Source organism: Apis laboriosa, unplaced genomic scaffold (genome assembly GCF_014066325.1).
Source record: "Apis laboriosa isolate Shangri-la unplaced genomic scaffold, ASM1406632v1 scaffold16_cov148, whole genome shotgun sequence".
Lineage (NCBI taxonomy): Eukaryota > Metazoa > Arthropoda > Insecta > Hymenoptera > Apidae > Apis > Apis laboriosa.
Window position 1 is genome coordinate 4,243,721 of NW_025222129.1, and position 15,928 is coordinate 4,259,648.

A 15,928-nucleotide genomic window follows, 5' to 3' on the forward strand; every position below is an offset into this window, starting at 1 on the left:
CTGCGCATGCTTGATTTTTTTCAAATTTAAGTTTTTATTATCTTTAACAAATAATATAATAAAAATATGAGTAACATAAAATAAATAAAAAAAGAACATATTGGAATAAAAATTACTTATTTCATATAATATCTATTTTCTTTTATTAAACTCTTTATTCATGATTTAAATATAATGCCGATACTTTTAAAATGTGATCGTAAAAAGAACAAGTGCTTGTCAGGAATACATTTTCAATTTTCCTTTTAAATATTTGTTCTGATATTTCTTCGTTATTTAAGAAAGACCAATCACATCCATATGCTATACTTTTATGTTCATTATATTCGCCAATAATAGATAAAGTTACTGTATTTTCGCAATCGATTATTCTAAATCCGCCATACATGCAAGCTGCAAACAAATATTTCCGTTCGAAGGAATCCCATTTTAAACGCCAAATACCACCATCGAGTTTGACATTTGATATAGGTTGTTTAAAGTTTCTTGTATCCCATAATCTTAATATTTCATCATAACTAAAAATATTATAAAAATTTTATTATTGAATTTATGTTACTATTTTAATACAATACCTTCCAGATGCTAATAAAAATTCTCTTGTTGCATTACTATGAATGCTTGTAACACCAGCATCATGAACTTTATTTAACAGGGTAATATTTTTTATTCTCGTGTCAATACGTTGAAATTTACAATCATCGCCACCTTAAAAGTAATTATTATTATAACATGTTCTATTATTTTAGTAAATTTCAATTTCAATTATTTTTATACCACTATATATCACGTTTATGTTCCAATAATCGAAAGCTGTAATCCACGCTTCAAATTCATGTGCAGACCATGAATTAATTTTATTAAGTTCATTTTCATTTATTTCGAATAACGATATAAAACCTTTTGAATCGCTAACTACAATTTTTGTAGCAAAATCATTATTATTTATTAATTTTCCAGTACACCAATCTAAGGATAATGCAAGTATTTCATCTTCATCCGAGACTTTTTTTTGAATTATTAATTCTAAGTTTTTTTTTTTGTCATTATTTTTAAGTTCATAAATCTGGAGGTATCCTAAAGAATTTGAAATACCGAGTAAAATTTTTTTTTGACATATAACATGTGCCCATTTCATATCCAATATGGCTGGTACTTCTAATTTTTGCAGTAATTTTAAATTTCCATTTTGTACAATTTGACATAAATAAATTCTTCCTAAACGTTTTGATAATATTGAAGTATTGGATATTAAATTTTCATCTTCTATTAATTGATATGTTCCACAAACAAATATATCTTTGAAAAAATTTATTGGGCACCATTCAACTGAATCCGCGGAAAACTCTGTATCGAAAGTATCCAAAGTACAGAACATACTCTTCATTTAATCTGTAACACGAAATTATATTTTTCAAAGTTTTTAAAATATAGTAATTAAAATAATTTTAAAGGAAATATAGGATTTATCTGCAATTTAATACACAAAGATCTTTATTTATGTGAATATTACAATTAATGAAAATTATGATACACAATATTTAAGTTATTACAAATTTAGAATTTTTAAACTTGTACAATTACATTTGTATAATGCTACCAATTATGTTTATTAGTTAATTCATATACTATTACCAATTATGTGAATATTTTTATTAAAAAACATAATTATAGAAAGTTATTTGATATGAAGTTGGTTTTCATTAAATATTATAAAAGCTTAAAAAACTTTAATTATTTATAAAAACATTTGTTTGTTTTATATTCATCTATATTAAAAAACTGATACATAGAAATTTTCTGATCATATACAACTTGTACTTTTTGGTCAATGTATTGTTATCATTAAGATCATATCATAATTAATTTTTAGGAACAAGACATGATCATTGTTTCTTACATATAATAAATTCATTTATATATGTATGTCTGAGCAAAGATCATTTACATATCATAGGAACTTTTCTTTTCATTTTAAATATTTTCATAATAGTTGTTTAAATATACCACAATATATTTATACACAAATTTTATTCTAAATATATATTATTAAGATTTAATACTACATTGGTTCTTAATAACTTAATTTTAACTTCAGTTTCTATTGGCATTCATCGCATTTAAGAAATATATTTGTACTATCAATAATTTAATTAAAAATTTCAATTTGTTTGAAATTATCATATTAATAGAATTAATATATGTTCTTCATTTTCAAGTTGATAAAATTCACCTATTTAATACATTTTAATAATTGATAATTACAATCATATAAATATAAAAGAATAATTTTTATAAAATATTTTGTACTCATTCATATAAAATTAATTACATGACTAATAAATTATGGCACCTAATGTCTAGTTTTATTGTACTTTCTTTGGTAAAATAAAATTAAATAAATAATTTCTTATTATATATAAAATAAATATATGATGACAATGCATAGTTTTTTAAATAATTTTTTAAAGAAAATATAAAAAATATGTTATTACTTTTAATTAATGACTATTACTTAGTTTAATAATTTTTGTTTGCAATTACAATTTGCAAATTTAATGTAATCAATATTTGAGGTAGATAAATTGTTATTCTGATTCTTTCATTCTTTAATATGTAAATGCAATACTATTTGCAGCAAAAAATATAAGTCTTTTTATGTTATAGTTAAATACCTCTATAAAATTTGGTCAGTTACATATCATATATAGAATTTTTGTCTTATTGACGAGCACTTTTTTCTGTTTCAATTAAACATTCTCTAACTAAAATACGTGCATGTACAATACCACGCTTAATTTTTTCAATAGAAGTACGACTGCCAGCATAGGTAGGTCGAACTTCATGACCAAGTTCTTCTATAACATTAAGCAGCTGTATATACTTTGATTGACCAGGTACAGAAGGAACAGTTTGTTGAAGGGCTCTTGGGTTTGGTACATTTAGTAATGGCTCAGTAACCTTTGTTGAAACTTCTACATTTCCTCGTTCTTCTTCCATCTTCTAACTGTTTTTTTTTTAAATAAATGTCCTAACAAATAATTTATGAAGAAATGATTGTCATAAGATGATTGTTACAAATTATTTCAATACAATACTTGTATCTCGAATGTAAATTTTCGATTAGAAACCATAATAACTTCATTAAAAAACCATAATTTTTAAAGCTGAATACCTTGCGAAAAGATTCTAATAAGATCATTAAAGAAAAGCGCTGATATAACCTCAAATTAAATACATAAATACATAATTACCTTTATCTAGGAAACTTACCTTAATAAATATACTAGCAAAATTTTATGCAATAAATAAATAAGTAGAAATAAAAATTAAGCGTAATATTCTACAAATTCTTAAAACTATTAAACATTTACTTCTCACACGTTTTATCCATATACTAATATGCACGTTTTCGAAATTTAAACAGCGGTTAACTAAGAAGGTTAGAAATTATATTGGCGCCAAATTTAAAACAATACATATAAATATACATATTTGATTTAAGGGTATAAAATCAATACACAATATCGTATAAAACTGTTTCTTTTTTTTATTTAGTCATACTTTGTAGTCAGTAATATTTAAGGATTATATTTTCCATAGGTACATTTTGTTTGATCAATTTCTTTTTCTGCAAGTATACTGTAATAATTATTAGGTACCTATAGTTTTAACCAAAAAATGCAATTAATTTTCTATAGAAAATATAAATAAAGGCTTTTTAGTGTATAAATTCATCTCTGCCTAGTATTATATTTTCCATTTGTTAATTAAAAACTTAATAAGAAGGTACAATTCCTTCATAATGTTTCTATGGAAAATGGTCATCTTTACATTTTTTTTTAATAAAAATAAAAAACTAAAATGAAAAATGAATCATTTTTCTCTGATTTAATTTATATTCAATATTATGCGCTATTGATTGATTAATTTTCTTTAGGCATCCACAAAAGTGCATATTTTAAGTTATTTTTTATTAGTTATTGAAACTATTATTAAATTTTACAGCTATTACTTTCTCATTTTTTCCATTGTCTAAAAGGACTAGCTGCTCACACTTTTTTATATTAAACGTACAAACTAGTAAGATCGTATAAAATATGAAATAATAAATGTTACATATGCACATTCTTGTGGATGCTAAGACACTCCCTTTAAAATATACTGCTATACCTCATACAATGTACATAGTATTACTTTGTAAAATAATCGACTAAAAATCTAATTGCTAAGTATATCGGCAGATCATTGCCGTGCATTATGTTCTGTTTCCAATAGACATTCCCTTACAAGAATTCTTGCATGTTGAATACCCATTTTTAATCGTTCAGCTGCACTGCGACTTCCGGCATAAGAAAGGCGAATGTCTCTTCCAAGCTCCTCAATGATAACCAGTAACTGAGCATATTTACCTTGACCAGGCACAGTGGGAAAATTTATTGTACTGGATGGGCTAGCCTGTGCTACTTGAACAGTTTGAACATTTTGCAAATTTCTTGGATTTGGCACAGTAATCACAGGTTCAGGGATTCGAGGAATTTCTGGTGGTGGTACTTTTGGTGGTGGTGGTGGATCATTTAATTTTGTTATTGTTATTTCATTTAATTTAGCCAATTCAGTTAATTTTGCCATTTCTGCCATTTTTGAATATTCAGGCATTTTTGTAATATCATTCTGCATATTTGCCATTTTAATCATTTCATTCATTTTCGTTTTTTCATTTATTTTGGCAATTTCTTTAGCCATCTCATTAATCTGTGCAATTTCGTTTAATTTTGTTATATCATTATTATATTTAGCCATTTCTGTCATTTTTACCATCTCATTAAGTTTTGCTATTTCGTTCATTCTTTGAACTTCGTTAATTTTTGCCATTTGAGACATTTTCATCATTTCATTCATCTTTGCAATTTCATTAATTTTCGTGATATCATTATATTTAGCCATTTCTGAGAGTTTTACCATTTCATTCATTTTGGCAATTTCAGACATTTTTGCAATTTCTTGCATTTTCATATATTCTGTTGTTTTAGCATATTCTGCCATTTTTTCCATTTCATATCTTTTAGCCATATCTTGAGACATTTTGTTTAATTCAGTCATCTTACTAAATTCAGCCAGTTGAGCCATTTGGACTATATGTTCTGGTACTTTCCCTCTTTCCATCATTTGTTTCAACTCTGCAGAAATTTTATTCATATTCATTTCTGACATTTGAGCTATTGTTGCTGCATCTGGCATTTTAGACAATTCAGCAATTTTTGAAATTTCTCTTGCTAAATTTTCATCTAAACAACGCTTCTTTTTAGCACGATGTCTAGCCATACGCTGGGCTTCCTGCATTCTTCTTATTGCTGCCTGCTCTTCTGTTTCTTTTGCCCTAGCGTTCTTCATTCTTTCAGCAGCAGAAAATAATCTAATAGTACGCTCTTCTAATGTTTCTGACTTCAATTTTTGTCTTCTATATTCTCGCATTTCTCTTACCTTTTTAAGGTAAGATTTTTTTTTAGCCTTAGGCATAACATGCAATTACGCACAGCATAGGTACAATCATCTATGTAAACTGTCATTTTTATGTATTTTAAATATCAAACTTCTCAGAAAATATACTTTGTGCATGCGTTAATGATTAAGCGTAACTTTGTTTTCTTTCTTGATACTTATTAATGTTTCTCACATATCATTTCATATATAAAGTACTTTTTTATCATTTCTTCACTTTAGAAATTACCTGCAATAAAAAAATTAGTTAGTATTTTCATTAAAGATTTTCACTAAAAATCTTTAAAGTTAAAAATAGTTCATTTACATATTTTAAAATACAATAAACATTTTCATCGTTTGTTGTTTAAGTATAAGTAAATTTTAGAATATCGCACTTAACGAATGAAAATTTTAATTAAAATAAATAATAATAACGTTTAAAAATTTATTTGCATCAGTAATAAAAGACTATCAATTTGACGATCTCTCTTAAGAAATACCATGATGATTTTCTTCACTATAAAAAGCGATAAATATGAATATTAATTCAATTTTCGATGTCTAAAAAGACGCGGGTACCAAGCTTAAAAAAATTTCATAGCACGTGCGCAAAAATCGAATGGCTAATACTGTTTTCGAAATACGTGTATGTAAGTGTGCGTGTCCTGTCGACTACCTGTGCCTTGTTGCTTTGTGTGTGCGTGTCTCCCAAAATTCGAAAGAAGAGCGTCGTCAAGTAGAACGTAATGCGCATGCGCGTCAATCTAAGAACGCCGTCTTCTCTGGAACGTTCACCAATCACAACAATGGCGAATGCAATTCGGTCAGTTCACTGAAACGCACGATTAATCCGTTGTAAAGCTAAACCACGTCGTGGATTGATTCCATTTTATAATCGCATCTTCTTCGCGATAAAACACATCCGTCGTTATTGTTCATGAAAAAATTACTTCGATTTTTCTTAAGATATACCGCAGACAAACGCACAAAAGCAATATCGGCCGACATGTAAGATTTTCGTTCGGAGCCACTTTAAGGGGCCAAGCGGGGTCGCCGATAGGCTGCGTGTGACGTGGTTGCGTTTATTGACCATAACCCCTTCCTACTCCCGTCTGCAACTTCACGACGGACAGGTGTACGACCTGAGAGACCGCAAAACAATTGACCAAACCGACCGCGTCTTAAAATATACGGCATTGTCAGAGAATCACAAAGATGCTTGGAATGTTCGACCTCTTATCGTGTCCGCTGATGGTGTTATTATTCTTCTTTTTCATCAATAATATAATTGTTTTCTGCAAAATATTCAACTCACGGTAATTTTTCTTGACACATTGAAAGACCGGTTTCTTCAAGAAATGAGAAAATTTTGACGAGCTTTCTTCGGTTCTTTCAGACAAGAAGGTGAGACTTACAATGAGCTCGTCAGGAAGATACGTTTTCAATAAACTTTCGTGAAAGAATTTAAATTATTTAATGATAATTCATAATATTGATATTCATATGAAAAAATTAATATCTAAAATTCGTAATATTTTTAAATTTTATTGTTTTCATATTGTTTCGTATATGAATTTAGGTAAATTATTTAAATAACGCGATTTTTTTACAACATGAAATTATTTCATTAAATTTTATTTTTGTATGTATAATACTTATCATATTAATTACATTTATTACTTATATGGAGAATTATTGTTACTACATCAATGAATTTTTTTTGTTATTAATGTTTGTATATTCTATAGCACTTATATACTATTCAGGAGTGAATTTAATTCTTTTTATGTTTTATCATTTGTCAGTGGAAGAAAAATCTATAAATAGAACATTTACAACTGATGTAATTATTCAAGCAGTAGATGATATCCTTTTATAATCTATATTTCTTTATACAAAATAAAATATTTTACAAAATATATATTTTAATAGAATCAAATAAATAAATTATATTTATGTTAAAAATCCTATATTCATGCTAATTACTATTGTGAATTCATTCCTTTAAGTATTTATATTTCCATTAAGTATTCTTTTATCAACATTCTTTTATAATATTTATTTTTAATTTTTCTGCTAAAATTTTACTACCTGCATATATTAATTTAATATTTTTTCCTAATTTTTCAATAATTGACAATAATTGAGAATATTTATTTTGTTCACAAACTGATGTAAACTATGTAATGACTGATGAATTTTATATAGGAATATGTGTTTGAAATTGTTTAATTTTTATTATGAGGAGGCAATGAAGTTAATAGATCTAAATGTAATATTTTTTTTATTTAATTCTATGTTAAGTGTCTTCACTTCCTCTAAATCTTTTTTCTTTTTTGCTTTGAATCTTGCTATTTCTTTTCATCATGAAATCTGATTTATAACTTTTTTTTTATCTCTTTTAGTTTTATCAAAGATTTATATATATTTTTTTCTTTTTTTTTTTTTATTAAATTTTGTTTATTTTATTTTCGAAGTTTTCTTACCTCTATTCTGTTTTTAATTGTTCATTTTGTGTTACTTTTTTTAATTATAATATTTTTTATTATTTAGATTATATTATATATATTAAAAAAAATTCTCAAAATTATTTAAATTTACCTCTTCTTTGTTATCGACGTTCACGCATGCGCAAAATATATATGATTTAGAATCCAATCATTGGAATGGCGAACTGACGTAAACAGTATTATTAAACTTTTTTAATTATATATATTTCAATTATAAATATTTATTATTCTCTTAATTATTAATATTTGCATTTCAATTTCTTTCACTGGTTTGACAGTTTTAAATATTTTTAATTATTACGAATATTGAAGAGAAGAAAAGCTATAATTGTACGTAAGATTTGATTAATCTTTTTACTAATATAGTTTTACGAAAAAATTGTGATGCTCAGATTTGTTGAAGATTAGAAAGAGATAGTATTATTCTGTCTTGTGTATTATTATCTCAAGGTGAAACATCCTCAAGATAGAAGCTTGCAATTAATTGATTAATTTTTATATTTATTAATCTTTGGTAATTTTTTAATATGCACAATATAATTATTATTAAATTAAGAATAGCTTATGGAATTGAGAAATTGTATCAAAATATATACATATATTTATATATTAATGCATGTAATGCAAATGTATACATGTATTTATCTTAAAATCTAAAGAAATATGATTAGTTAAATTAAAGATAAATTGTTTTTTAAATATATTTTTCTTTTTATCTTTAAAAATATATTTAAAATATTTTATTTTTTTATATTTTATGGTATATGAATTTTATATAATTTTTAGATTATAATTAATTATTTTAAAAAATTATTAATATAAAAATAGAAAATAAAAATAAATATAAATAAATACTTTATTTCTATAAAATATTTTTTCTTGTTGCAGGTTATATAAAAAGACTTTAATTATTCTGTAACGTGTGAATTATAATTTCTAGAAGTATAATAAAAAGATATTGTTTCCAATGTATATTCCATCATATGAGTATTATTTTCTTTTATTGCTAATAATCCTGCCAGTGTTCTTATTTTTTAAATTATGGTCATGGTTAGGCTGGCAATTATTTGTGAATAATTAATATATAATTGATTTTGTTTTTTTTGTTTCCCTCTTCTTTGTTCAAGAATATAAAAATCTTTTTTCTTACATATATAAGAAAACAATATTTATATATATAATACATTATAAGCTTTTTTTTCATAAATTAAATTTTGTATCTAAAAAAATTAAAATTAAATTTTATCAGTAATTAAAAGTTCATCTAATCCCATATTTCCTCTATGTTTCCATATCCTAAATCTGGCAACATCCTTTCTTGTAATAATCCCAATTACCTAAAAAAAAAATTTAAAATCATTTTTTTTATGTAATAATATTTAAAAAAAAAATGCATCAATTTGTTAATACCTCATTTGTATCATTGACTACTGGTAAATGTCGAAGACCTAGAGCTCTAAAAAGTCTAAATGTTCGTGGCAGTGTTGCAGACTAAAAAAAAAAAATTTTTTTTTTATTTAATAATATGTGAAGAAGAAATTAATAAAAAAATACTAACATGTTGTACTGTATAAGGAGAAGGATTCATGAAAGGCCTTAAATCTATCGTATAAGTTTTTTCTTCTTCAGTTACAGTTACTTGATCGATTGTTGGATATCTGGGATATTCTTTTCTGAATATTTTAATACTTAATGATCTGTCCCAATAATCTAGGTTTTTATTAAAAATTTTGTTTTGCAATAACACTATTAATTGAGAGCGTAAAATTAGTCCTCGAAATCGTCCATATGAATGTATTTCAATCTAGAATAAAAAAAATAGCACAAATATAAGAAAATAATATATCTTTTGAATATATATAACAATAGGATTCATTACTTCATCACTATTAGGAGGATCAACCACAGGAAATCCATTAAATGTTACACATTTCAAAAGTTCTATTATATGTCCTACATTTTCTACTGTTTTTAATGTTACTATTGGATGACTCATTATTTCACTAGCGTAAATATTATTTGACAATGGCGGAGCTTCCCATGGTAATATAGGAATTCCAGCCATTTGTGTATGAATATCATAAATTCCCTATAAAATAAGATATATAAATATATATCTTAAATTATATGTATATATAATATAGATTGATATTTTCATACCTCATTGAAAAAGTCTCCAATCCATTTAGCCATTATAAGAACTATTATAAGTGGTAAGCCAAAAGATATTCCTTGAGTAGCTTCTATTAATATTGCAGTTAAACTTATAGTCATTCTAACTACTCCTCCTAATTGAGCAGCTGCACCTAATAAAGCATACTTTCCAGGATTTAAAACAACCTGCAATAATTAACAATAATTGTTATTTTTTCTACAATATTTAATATATTCTATGTTTTTTATTTTTATGATTATTTCATACGCAATTTGGAAAAAGTCTTGAAAGTCCTGATCCAATTAATCTACCCCAAGCAGCACCAATTAATAGGGATGGAATGAACAAACCACTAGACATGGATAGACCAAAAGTAGCAACAGCCAGAAGAAAATAGAGAACAACAAAAATAGCTAAAGTGATATCATTGTGAGAACCTATAAACAAAAAATTTAATGAATATATTCTATGTTTTTTTTTATATTATTAACATACCTTTAGGATCATGAAATAAAGATCGTACACTACTTTCTGGTGTTTGAAACCATAAAGCTGCAACAGCACTATATTCTCCATCATTGCAATACATTTGAATGGGAAATTTAGTGGGATCCTGTCCCAATGGTTTACAATCTTTCAGACAATAAATCATGATAAATCCTATTGTTGCACTTAATGCAGCAACTATAAGAGCTTCTATTACTTTCAACCATTTTTTTTTTATGTATTTCAAACGGAAACAGGTAATTTTATAATTTAGATGATTCCAACAAGCACCCAAAAGTCCACCAATTGTTCCCATTAACATGAACAGCGGAATTTCATAAATTTGATAGGGTATTGTCTCAAATTTTCCAAGATTTAGTAAGCCTGGATAAGAAAGATCACCGGGTCGTCTGTGGTATGTGCTAAGAATAATGTTTAATGTAAATGTTGTGATCATACTAGCAAAAAATGTTCTCCAAGTGAGACTTTGATTAAAGAAACTAGTTCCTTCTTCGATACTAAATAGTACTCCTCCTAAATTATTATTTATTAAATAATTAATATTTATACTACATATATATTATATCAGTAATTTATTACCAATTGGTGCACCAAATGCAGCAGATACACCAGAAGCTGCACCTCCAGATACAAAATCTCGTTTTTCATGATCTTCTCTGAAATATTTGAATATCTTTAAATCTTTGTTAAATGTAGTACTTTTTCCTTGTGATATTCCTGCTGCTATCACAGCTCCAGAATGTATCATAGGTCCTTCCTAAAATGATATTTTATTTTATATTGAAATTTTTTTTTTATTTAAAAGAAAAAAATAAAAAATAATATAAAAATAATAATGAAACATATTTACTTTTCCACCAGCTAAACCTCCTACTACTGTACAAATTACTCCTATAGTTTTTACTGCTAATGTTTTAATACGCACAACTCGAGGTATTTTAATTCCATTTAAATAACATTTCACCTGAGGAATACCACTACCTGCTGCAACAGGTTCCACATAAGATACTAAAATTGCACCTATTAAAACAGGTGCAAAATTTAAAGCTAACCATAATAAATATGGTAACCATAAACAATTTCTTGCTACACATTGATCCATATCTATCATTCATTATAAGGAGTATTGAAATTATATTTCTTTTTCTTTCATTTGTTATTTGTTTATAATAGAAGTAAAGGATACAAAATTTCAAACAACCATACTTTAGCTTTGTTAATTCTTCTATAGAAATATTTACAAAACTAGCTATAAGCGCTGTACAAATACCTATTAATAAAAAAATAAACCATCTAGCAAAATTCTTTTTAACTACAAACTTGTAACCTTTTTTTCTTTCTTCATCTTGAAGAAGATGATTCTCACAGGGATCATAATCTAAACTCTAAAAAAATAAATAAAAATATAATGATATATTATACATAATATTTTTTTAATGCATAATTAGTTTTAAGATAAGATATTCACAATGATTAATATAGAAAGTTCTCCAAATATAAAGATAAATATAATTATATATCAATAAGAACATAAGATAAATATATAATTATAAGAAAAATATACCTCATAATTACTTGATAAAAAATTGGTAGCACCAGGAAGTATTTCTTCAGTATTAAGTCTTCTTAGATTATTAGAAAGTGTTTCCACAATACTTTGTGATGACACATTACCCTATTGATAACATTTTATTACAAATGAAAAAATATTAAAAATGATTATAATTATTTTATTAATATTAATTAATAAATTAATAAATTAATATAATATTTTATTTTTATATAAAAAAATTTTTCTTTTCTTATCAATGTTATAAAAAATAAATAACTAATTAAACAGGTGTTAGGTTATCTTATTATATTCAAAAAAAAAAAAAAAACATAAGGACAAAATTTTAAAAATATAATATATAAATTATCATTAAATTATTACATCTTTCCGAAATCTAATATTAACATCTTCATTCGAGTATGATGCAAAATTATTTCTTGGTTTTAATAATTTTTCTCTATCATTTTCACAATCATTTTCACAATTATCAACACTGTCATCGATGCCATTGTTTATTGATACGTTTACATGCGTTGGAGTATCCATCATTTTTCAAACATTACCACTATGATCATATTTTAAAGATTAAAAAAAAAAAATCAAGTCATTGATTACAAGCATAGCTACTACTTTGTTGTGGTTCAATGTTACCGCATACTGAACTGACACAAGGAAAGAAAAATACATATTGACAATCACGTGATTAATAATACTATGATTCATGTTCAATGAAAGTGGTGCTCAACTTATGATATATTTTTATTGTTCAAAAATCGTTTGTTATTAAATGGAAGTTCTCTTTTAGTCAATCAATATTGGAATAAGAACTATATACATTTTATACATGGAAAAATTCTTTTTCTTTTTTATTTTTTATGATTTAAAAAAAAATTCATAAAAAAATAAAACGATTGGGAAATACTAACAATTCAGGAAATATATTATCATTATTTTGATTATTCTGATAATCTAAATGCATAAGCGCTCAAGAATATTATAGAATAATATAATGATGTGTAATACATTAAAGTTTTTTTATTAAAATTAAAAAAGTGAAAAAAAATGTATTGTTTTATAAATGAAAAAAAATGATTATGCATATGAGTAATTAGAGTATATGAAGATAATAAGTATAATATGAAGGTAATAATACATCGTATGAGATATTAAAAATTTTTGTTTTTTTAAATTTACGAAAAAATTGCGATAAATATTTCTTTTTTACTTAATGAATTAATTTTATAAATATTTTCTTTTGATATTATATAATTTACATTGCTTATGTATTATATAATCTATATTATTCTGATTGGAATATTTTTTTTGATGTTATGTCTCATTTAATAAGAATTATTGGTCTCTAATTATATTATCTAAAATGATAAATGAATGTAATTTTTTTTGTAATATTTATATTATAAAAAAATAAATTCATCTTTTATATTCATTATATCCTTCACTTCTAACATAATTATTATATTATTTTGTAAAATCAAAATAACGATTAAATCGCTATTAAACAATCTATTTAGAATAATTATTATTTCTTACTTCTATAAGAATAAGAAAGTGTAATTAATTGTAGTCTTTCTTTTTGGAAAAGAGAATGTGCATGCAAGATCATTTATCTTCAATAAACATTCTCATATATTCATTTCTAAAAATAGTAGTCTTGTTGTTAATATTTCTTCAATATTTTTTAATATTTCTTCTGATATTCTTTTTTTTGGATCAAAATGATTTTTATTTTTAATTAATATTTTTGAGCTCTAGCATTTCGAACATCCAAATAAAGCATGAAAAGTGTGTGCAACGACTCTAATCTCGAATCTTCCTCGGATGGGATATCTAGAAGATTGCAAACAATATCAACGAGTTCTGGTAATTCGCAATCCAACTCTGTAAAGTCCAATTCGGCTTCGTTAAGCTTCTCTTCGACTTCCGGTGGCCATTGTTGAAGTAACGAGTCGATCTCTGGCATAGGTTTGGTTAAATGAACGGCAGGCGGATGTTTGCTTCTGTGAAGCTGATCTATATCCTCTATCCACTTCTCGATCGACTTCCCGTTTTTCTCGGCATCTTCGATTCTTTTAATCACTGTTTGCCTTGCCACACCGGCGCTTCGTAAATGGCTACGCAGTTGAAGATGAAGAACAGCTGGATCGGATTGATTGGTACAGGGCTCGTCCAGAACTATTAAACCAATTTTATCCTCTATACCGTCTGGTCGTGGAATTTTTATGAAGGCGTCTATATCACCCACGGCTGGTATATAATCGGGAATAAATGGTATGAGCTTGTAATTCAGCTCTATCTTTTGTGGAGTGTATCTGATAAAAGAGGCAAAGACATTTATAAAATATAATAAAAAAATTGTTAAGAATAAAAAGAATTATGTATTTTAATTAAGGATATAATTAATATATCCTTATACATACAATTATGAAGGAAATTATAAAAATTATATTAATAAATAGTATTCAAAAGATAAGGGAACGAAGAAAACGTGTACCTCATTATGTTTTGAAATAATTCTTTCACCTCTGTAGAGACTTTTAAATCCTCGAAATCCTTAGGATTGTAAAGTTCAATCTGTTGAGCGTTTATCGTTCCTTGGATATCGTCATCATCACTCTCCTCGCTGTCTGATGGATCACTGTGAATTCCCATGGCCTTCCCAAAGTTATTATCATTATCAGAATATCTGATAACCAAACAATTATCCATTATTTTCTATTTTCTACTTTTAATTTATTAATCATTCTTTGTTGATTCTATCTCCAATTATTTAATCAAAATTGATTAATTTACCTTCGAAAATTATATTTTTCACGAGGTGAATTTATCTCTATAGAACTTCGAGCCTCGTTAATCGGATATTGCCTGGATCTTCTCGAACTAGAAGGTCTACGAATCACTGGGCTCTGTATCTCTTCCGCGTTTTGTACATCGATACTCTCGTCAAATTTCGTAAAGGAGGAAATATTACGTATCTCTTCCTCATCACTGCTGTCTCTAATATCCATTGTTCAACGATGAACATCCGTTTTCCTTGAATTATTTCTGACGATTTTACGAGGAAATAATTACGCAAATCGTTGGTAGAAAACGATACGCTTCTTTTCTCGATTGTTTTGATCTCTGTGCTCAGCTGTTACTATGGTTTCGTTATGGATCGATGAGCGCATGCTTGATTATTTTTTCGTACATTTTAAAAATATTGATATTTAAATACAATACTTATTAAATTATTTATTAAAATACATATAAAATTAGTAATTAATTACTAATTTTTCTATTTGTAAAAAAAAAATAATATTTTTATTATAAATATTATAATATTATAATTTGAGTATCAAGAATAAATGAAATTGTCATACATTTAATAGGTATTTTTATTATTTTGAATTAATTCACATTAGAGTAGAAATAATTATGATATTTGATGTCAGTCTGTCACTGAATTGTTAAAAATTTTTTGAAAATTTCTATATTTTTTAATGTGTGACATGATTCATTGTTTCTAGTAATTTATATCCATTTGTTTCGTTCCTGGAAAAAGGGATAATCTGTAGATTTACAGATTATCGAAACGCCATTGATATCTCTTAAAGACAAAAGATTTAAGATTATAAAATCATTAGTTTTTATGGCTCTTCATATAAGAAACTTAATAAGTTAATAATTTTTTTATACACGATATAATTTTATTTCTTCGTC

General features: G+C 25.6%; 5 protein-coding genes and 1 long non-coding RNA gene across 9 annotated transcripts; 1 reads left to right on the top strand and 5 right to left on the bottom strand.

The window, feature by feature from the left end:
- Positions 1–139: 139 nt before the first annotated feature.
- On the bottom strand, positions 140–3,409 carry LOC122711119 (diphthine methyltransferase). The gene is made up of 4 exons (XM_043929572.1): positions 3,274–3,409; positions 778–1,392; positions 576–708; positions 140–518 (listed from the first exon to the last, which is right to left on the bottom strand). Exons 2-4 carry the CDS (start codon positions 1,385–1,387, stop codon positions 155–157), a joined length of 1,107 nt encoding a protein of 368 aa, XP_043785507.1. The 5' UTR covers positions 1,388–1,392; positions 3,274–3,409; the 3' UTR covers positions 140–154.
- Positions 2,545–3,250, bottom strand: LOC122711120 (cyclin-dependent kinase 2-associated protein 1-like). The gene has a single exon (XM_043929573.1). It carries the CDS (start codon positions 2,998–3,000, stop codon positions 2,722–2,724), a length of 279 nt encoding a protein of 92 aa, XP_043785508.1. The 5' UTR covers positions 3,001–3,250; the 3' UTR covers positions 2,545–2,721.
- Positions 3,410–3,535: 126 nt separating the features above from the next.
- On the bottom strand, positions 3,536–8,203 carry LOC122711139 (protein PELPK1-like). 4 transcript variants are annotated; one of them, XM_043929616.1, is made up of 2 exons: positions 8,086–8,203; positions 3,536–5,731 (listed from the first exon to the last, which is right to left on the bottom strand). In XM_043929616.1, exon 2 carries the CDS (start codon positions 5,518–5,520, stop codon positions 4,246–4,248), a length of 1,275 nt encoding a protein of 424 aa, XP_043785551.1. In that variant the 5' UTR covers positions 5,521–5,731; positions 8,086–8,203; the 3' UTR covers positions 3,536–4,245. The 4 variants fall into 4 exon arrangements, with proteins under 4 accessions (XP_043785551.1, XP_043785550.1, XP_043785549.1 ...); XM_043929615.1 differs by lacking the exon at positions 8,086–8,203 and adding an exon at positions 6,800–6,887; XM_043929614.1 differs by lacking the exon at positions 8,086–8,203 and adding an exon at positions 6,161–6,887.
- Positions 8,204–8,379: 176 nt separating this feature from the next.
- On the top strand, positions 8,380–8,976 carry LOC122711140. The gene is made up of 2 exons (XR_006346052.1): positions 8,380–8,508; positions 8,883–8,976. It is a non-coding gene; the product is annotated as an uncharacterized LOC122711140 (long non-coding RNA).
- Positions 8,965–13,064, bottom strand: LOC122711138 (H(+)/Cl(-) exchange transporter 7). Its single transcript, XM_043929613.1, has 12 exons — positions 12,590–13,064; positions 12,221–12,331; positions 11,843–12,041; positions 11,507–11,760; positions 11,236–11,413; positions 10,645–11,169; positions 10,417–10,586; positions 10,155–10,334; positions 9,874–10,083; positions 9,553–9,798; positions 9,405–9,485; positions 8,965–9,331 (listed from the first exon to the last, which is right to left on the bottom strand). The coding sequence occupies exons 1-12, from the start codon at positions 12,755–12,757 to the stop codon at positions 9,230–9,232; spliced, it is 2,424 nt and encodes an 807-aa protein (XP_043785548.1). The 5' UTR covers positions 12,758–13,064; the 3' UTR covers positions 8,965–9,229.
- Positions 13,065–13,624: 560 nt separating this feature from the next.
- Positions 13,625–15,367, bottom strand: LOC122711203 (intraflagellar transport protein 46 homolog). Its single transcript, XM_043929742.1, has 3 exons — positions 15,020–15,367; positions 14,721–14,912; positions 13,625–14,538 (listed from the first exon to the last, which is right to left on the bottom strand). Exons 1-3 carry the CDS (start codon positions 15,232–15,234, stop codon positions 13,962–13,964), a joined length of 984 nt encoding a protein of 327 aa, XP_043785677.1. The 5' UTR covers positions 15,235–15,367; the 3' UTR covers positions 13,625–13,961.
- Positions 15,368–15,928: the final 561 nt, after the last annotated feature.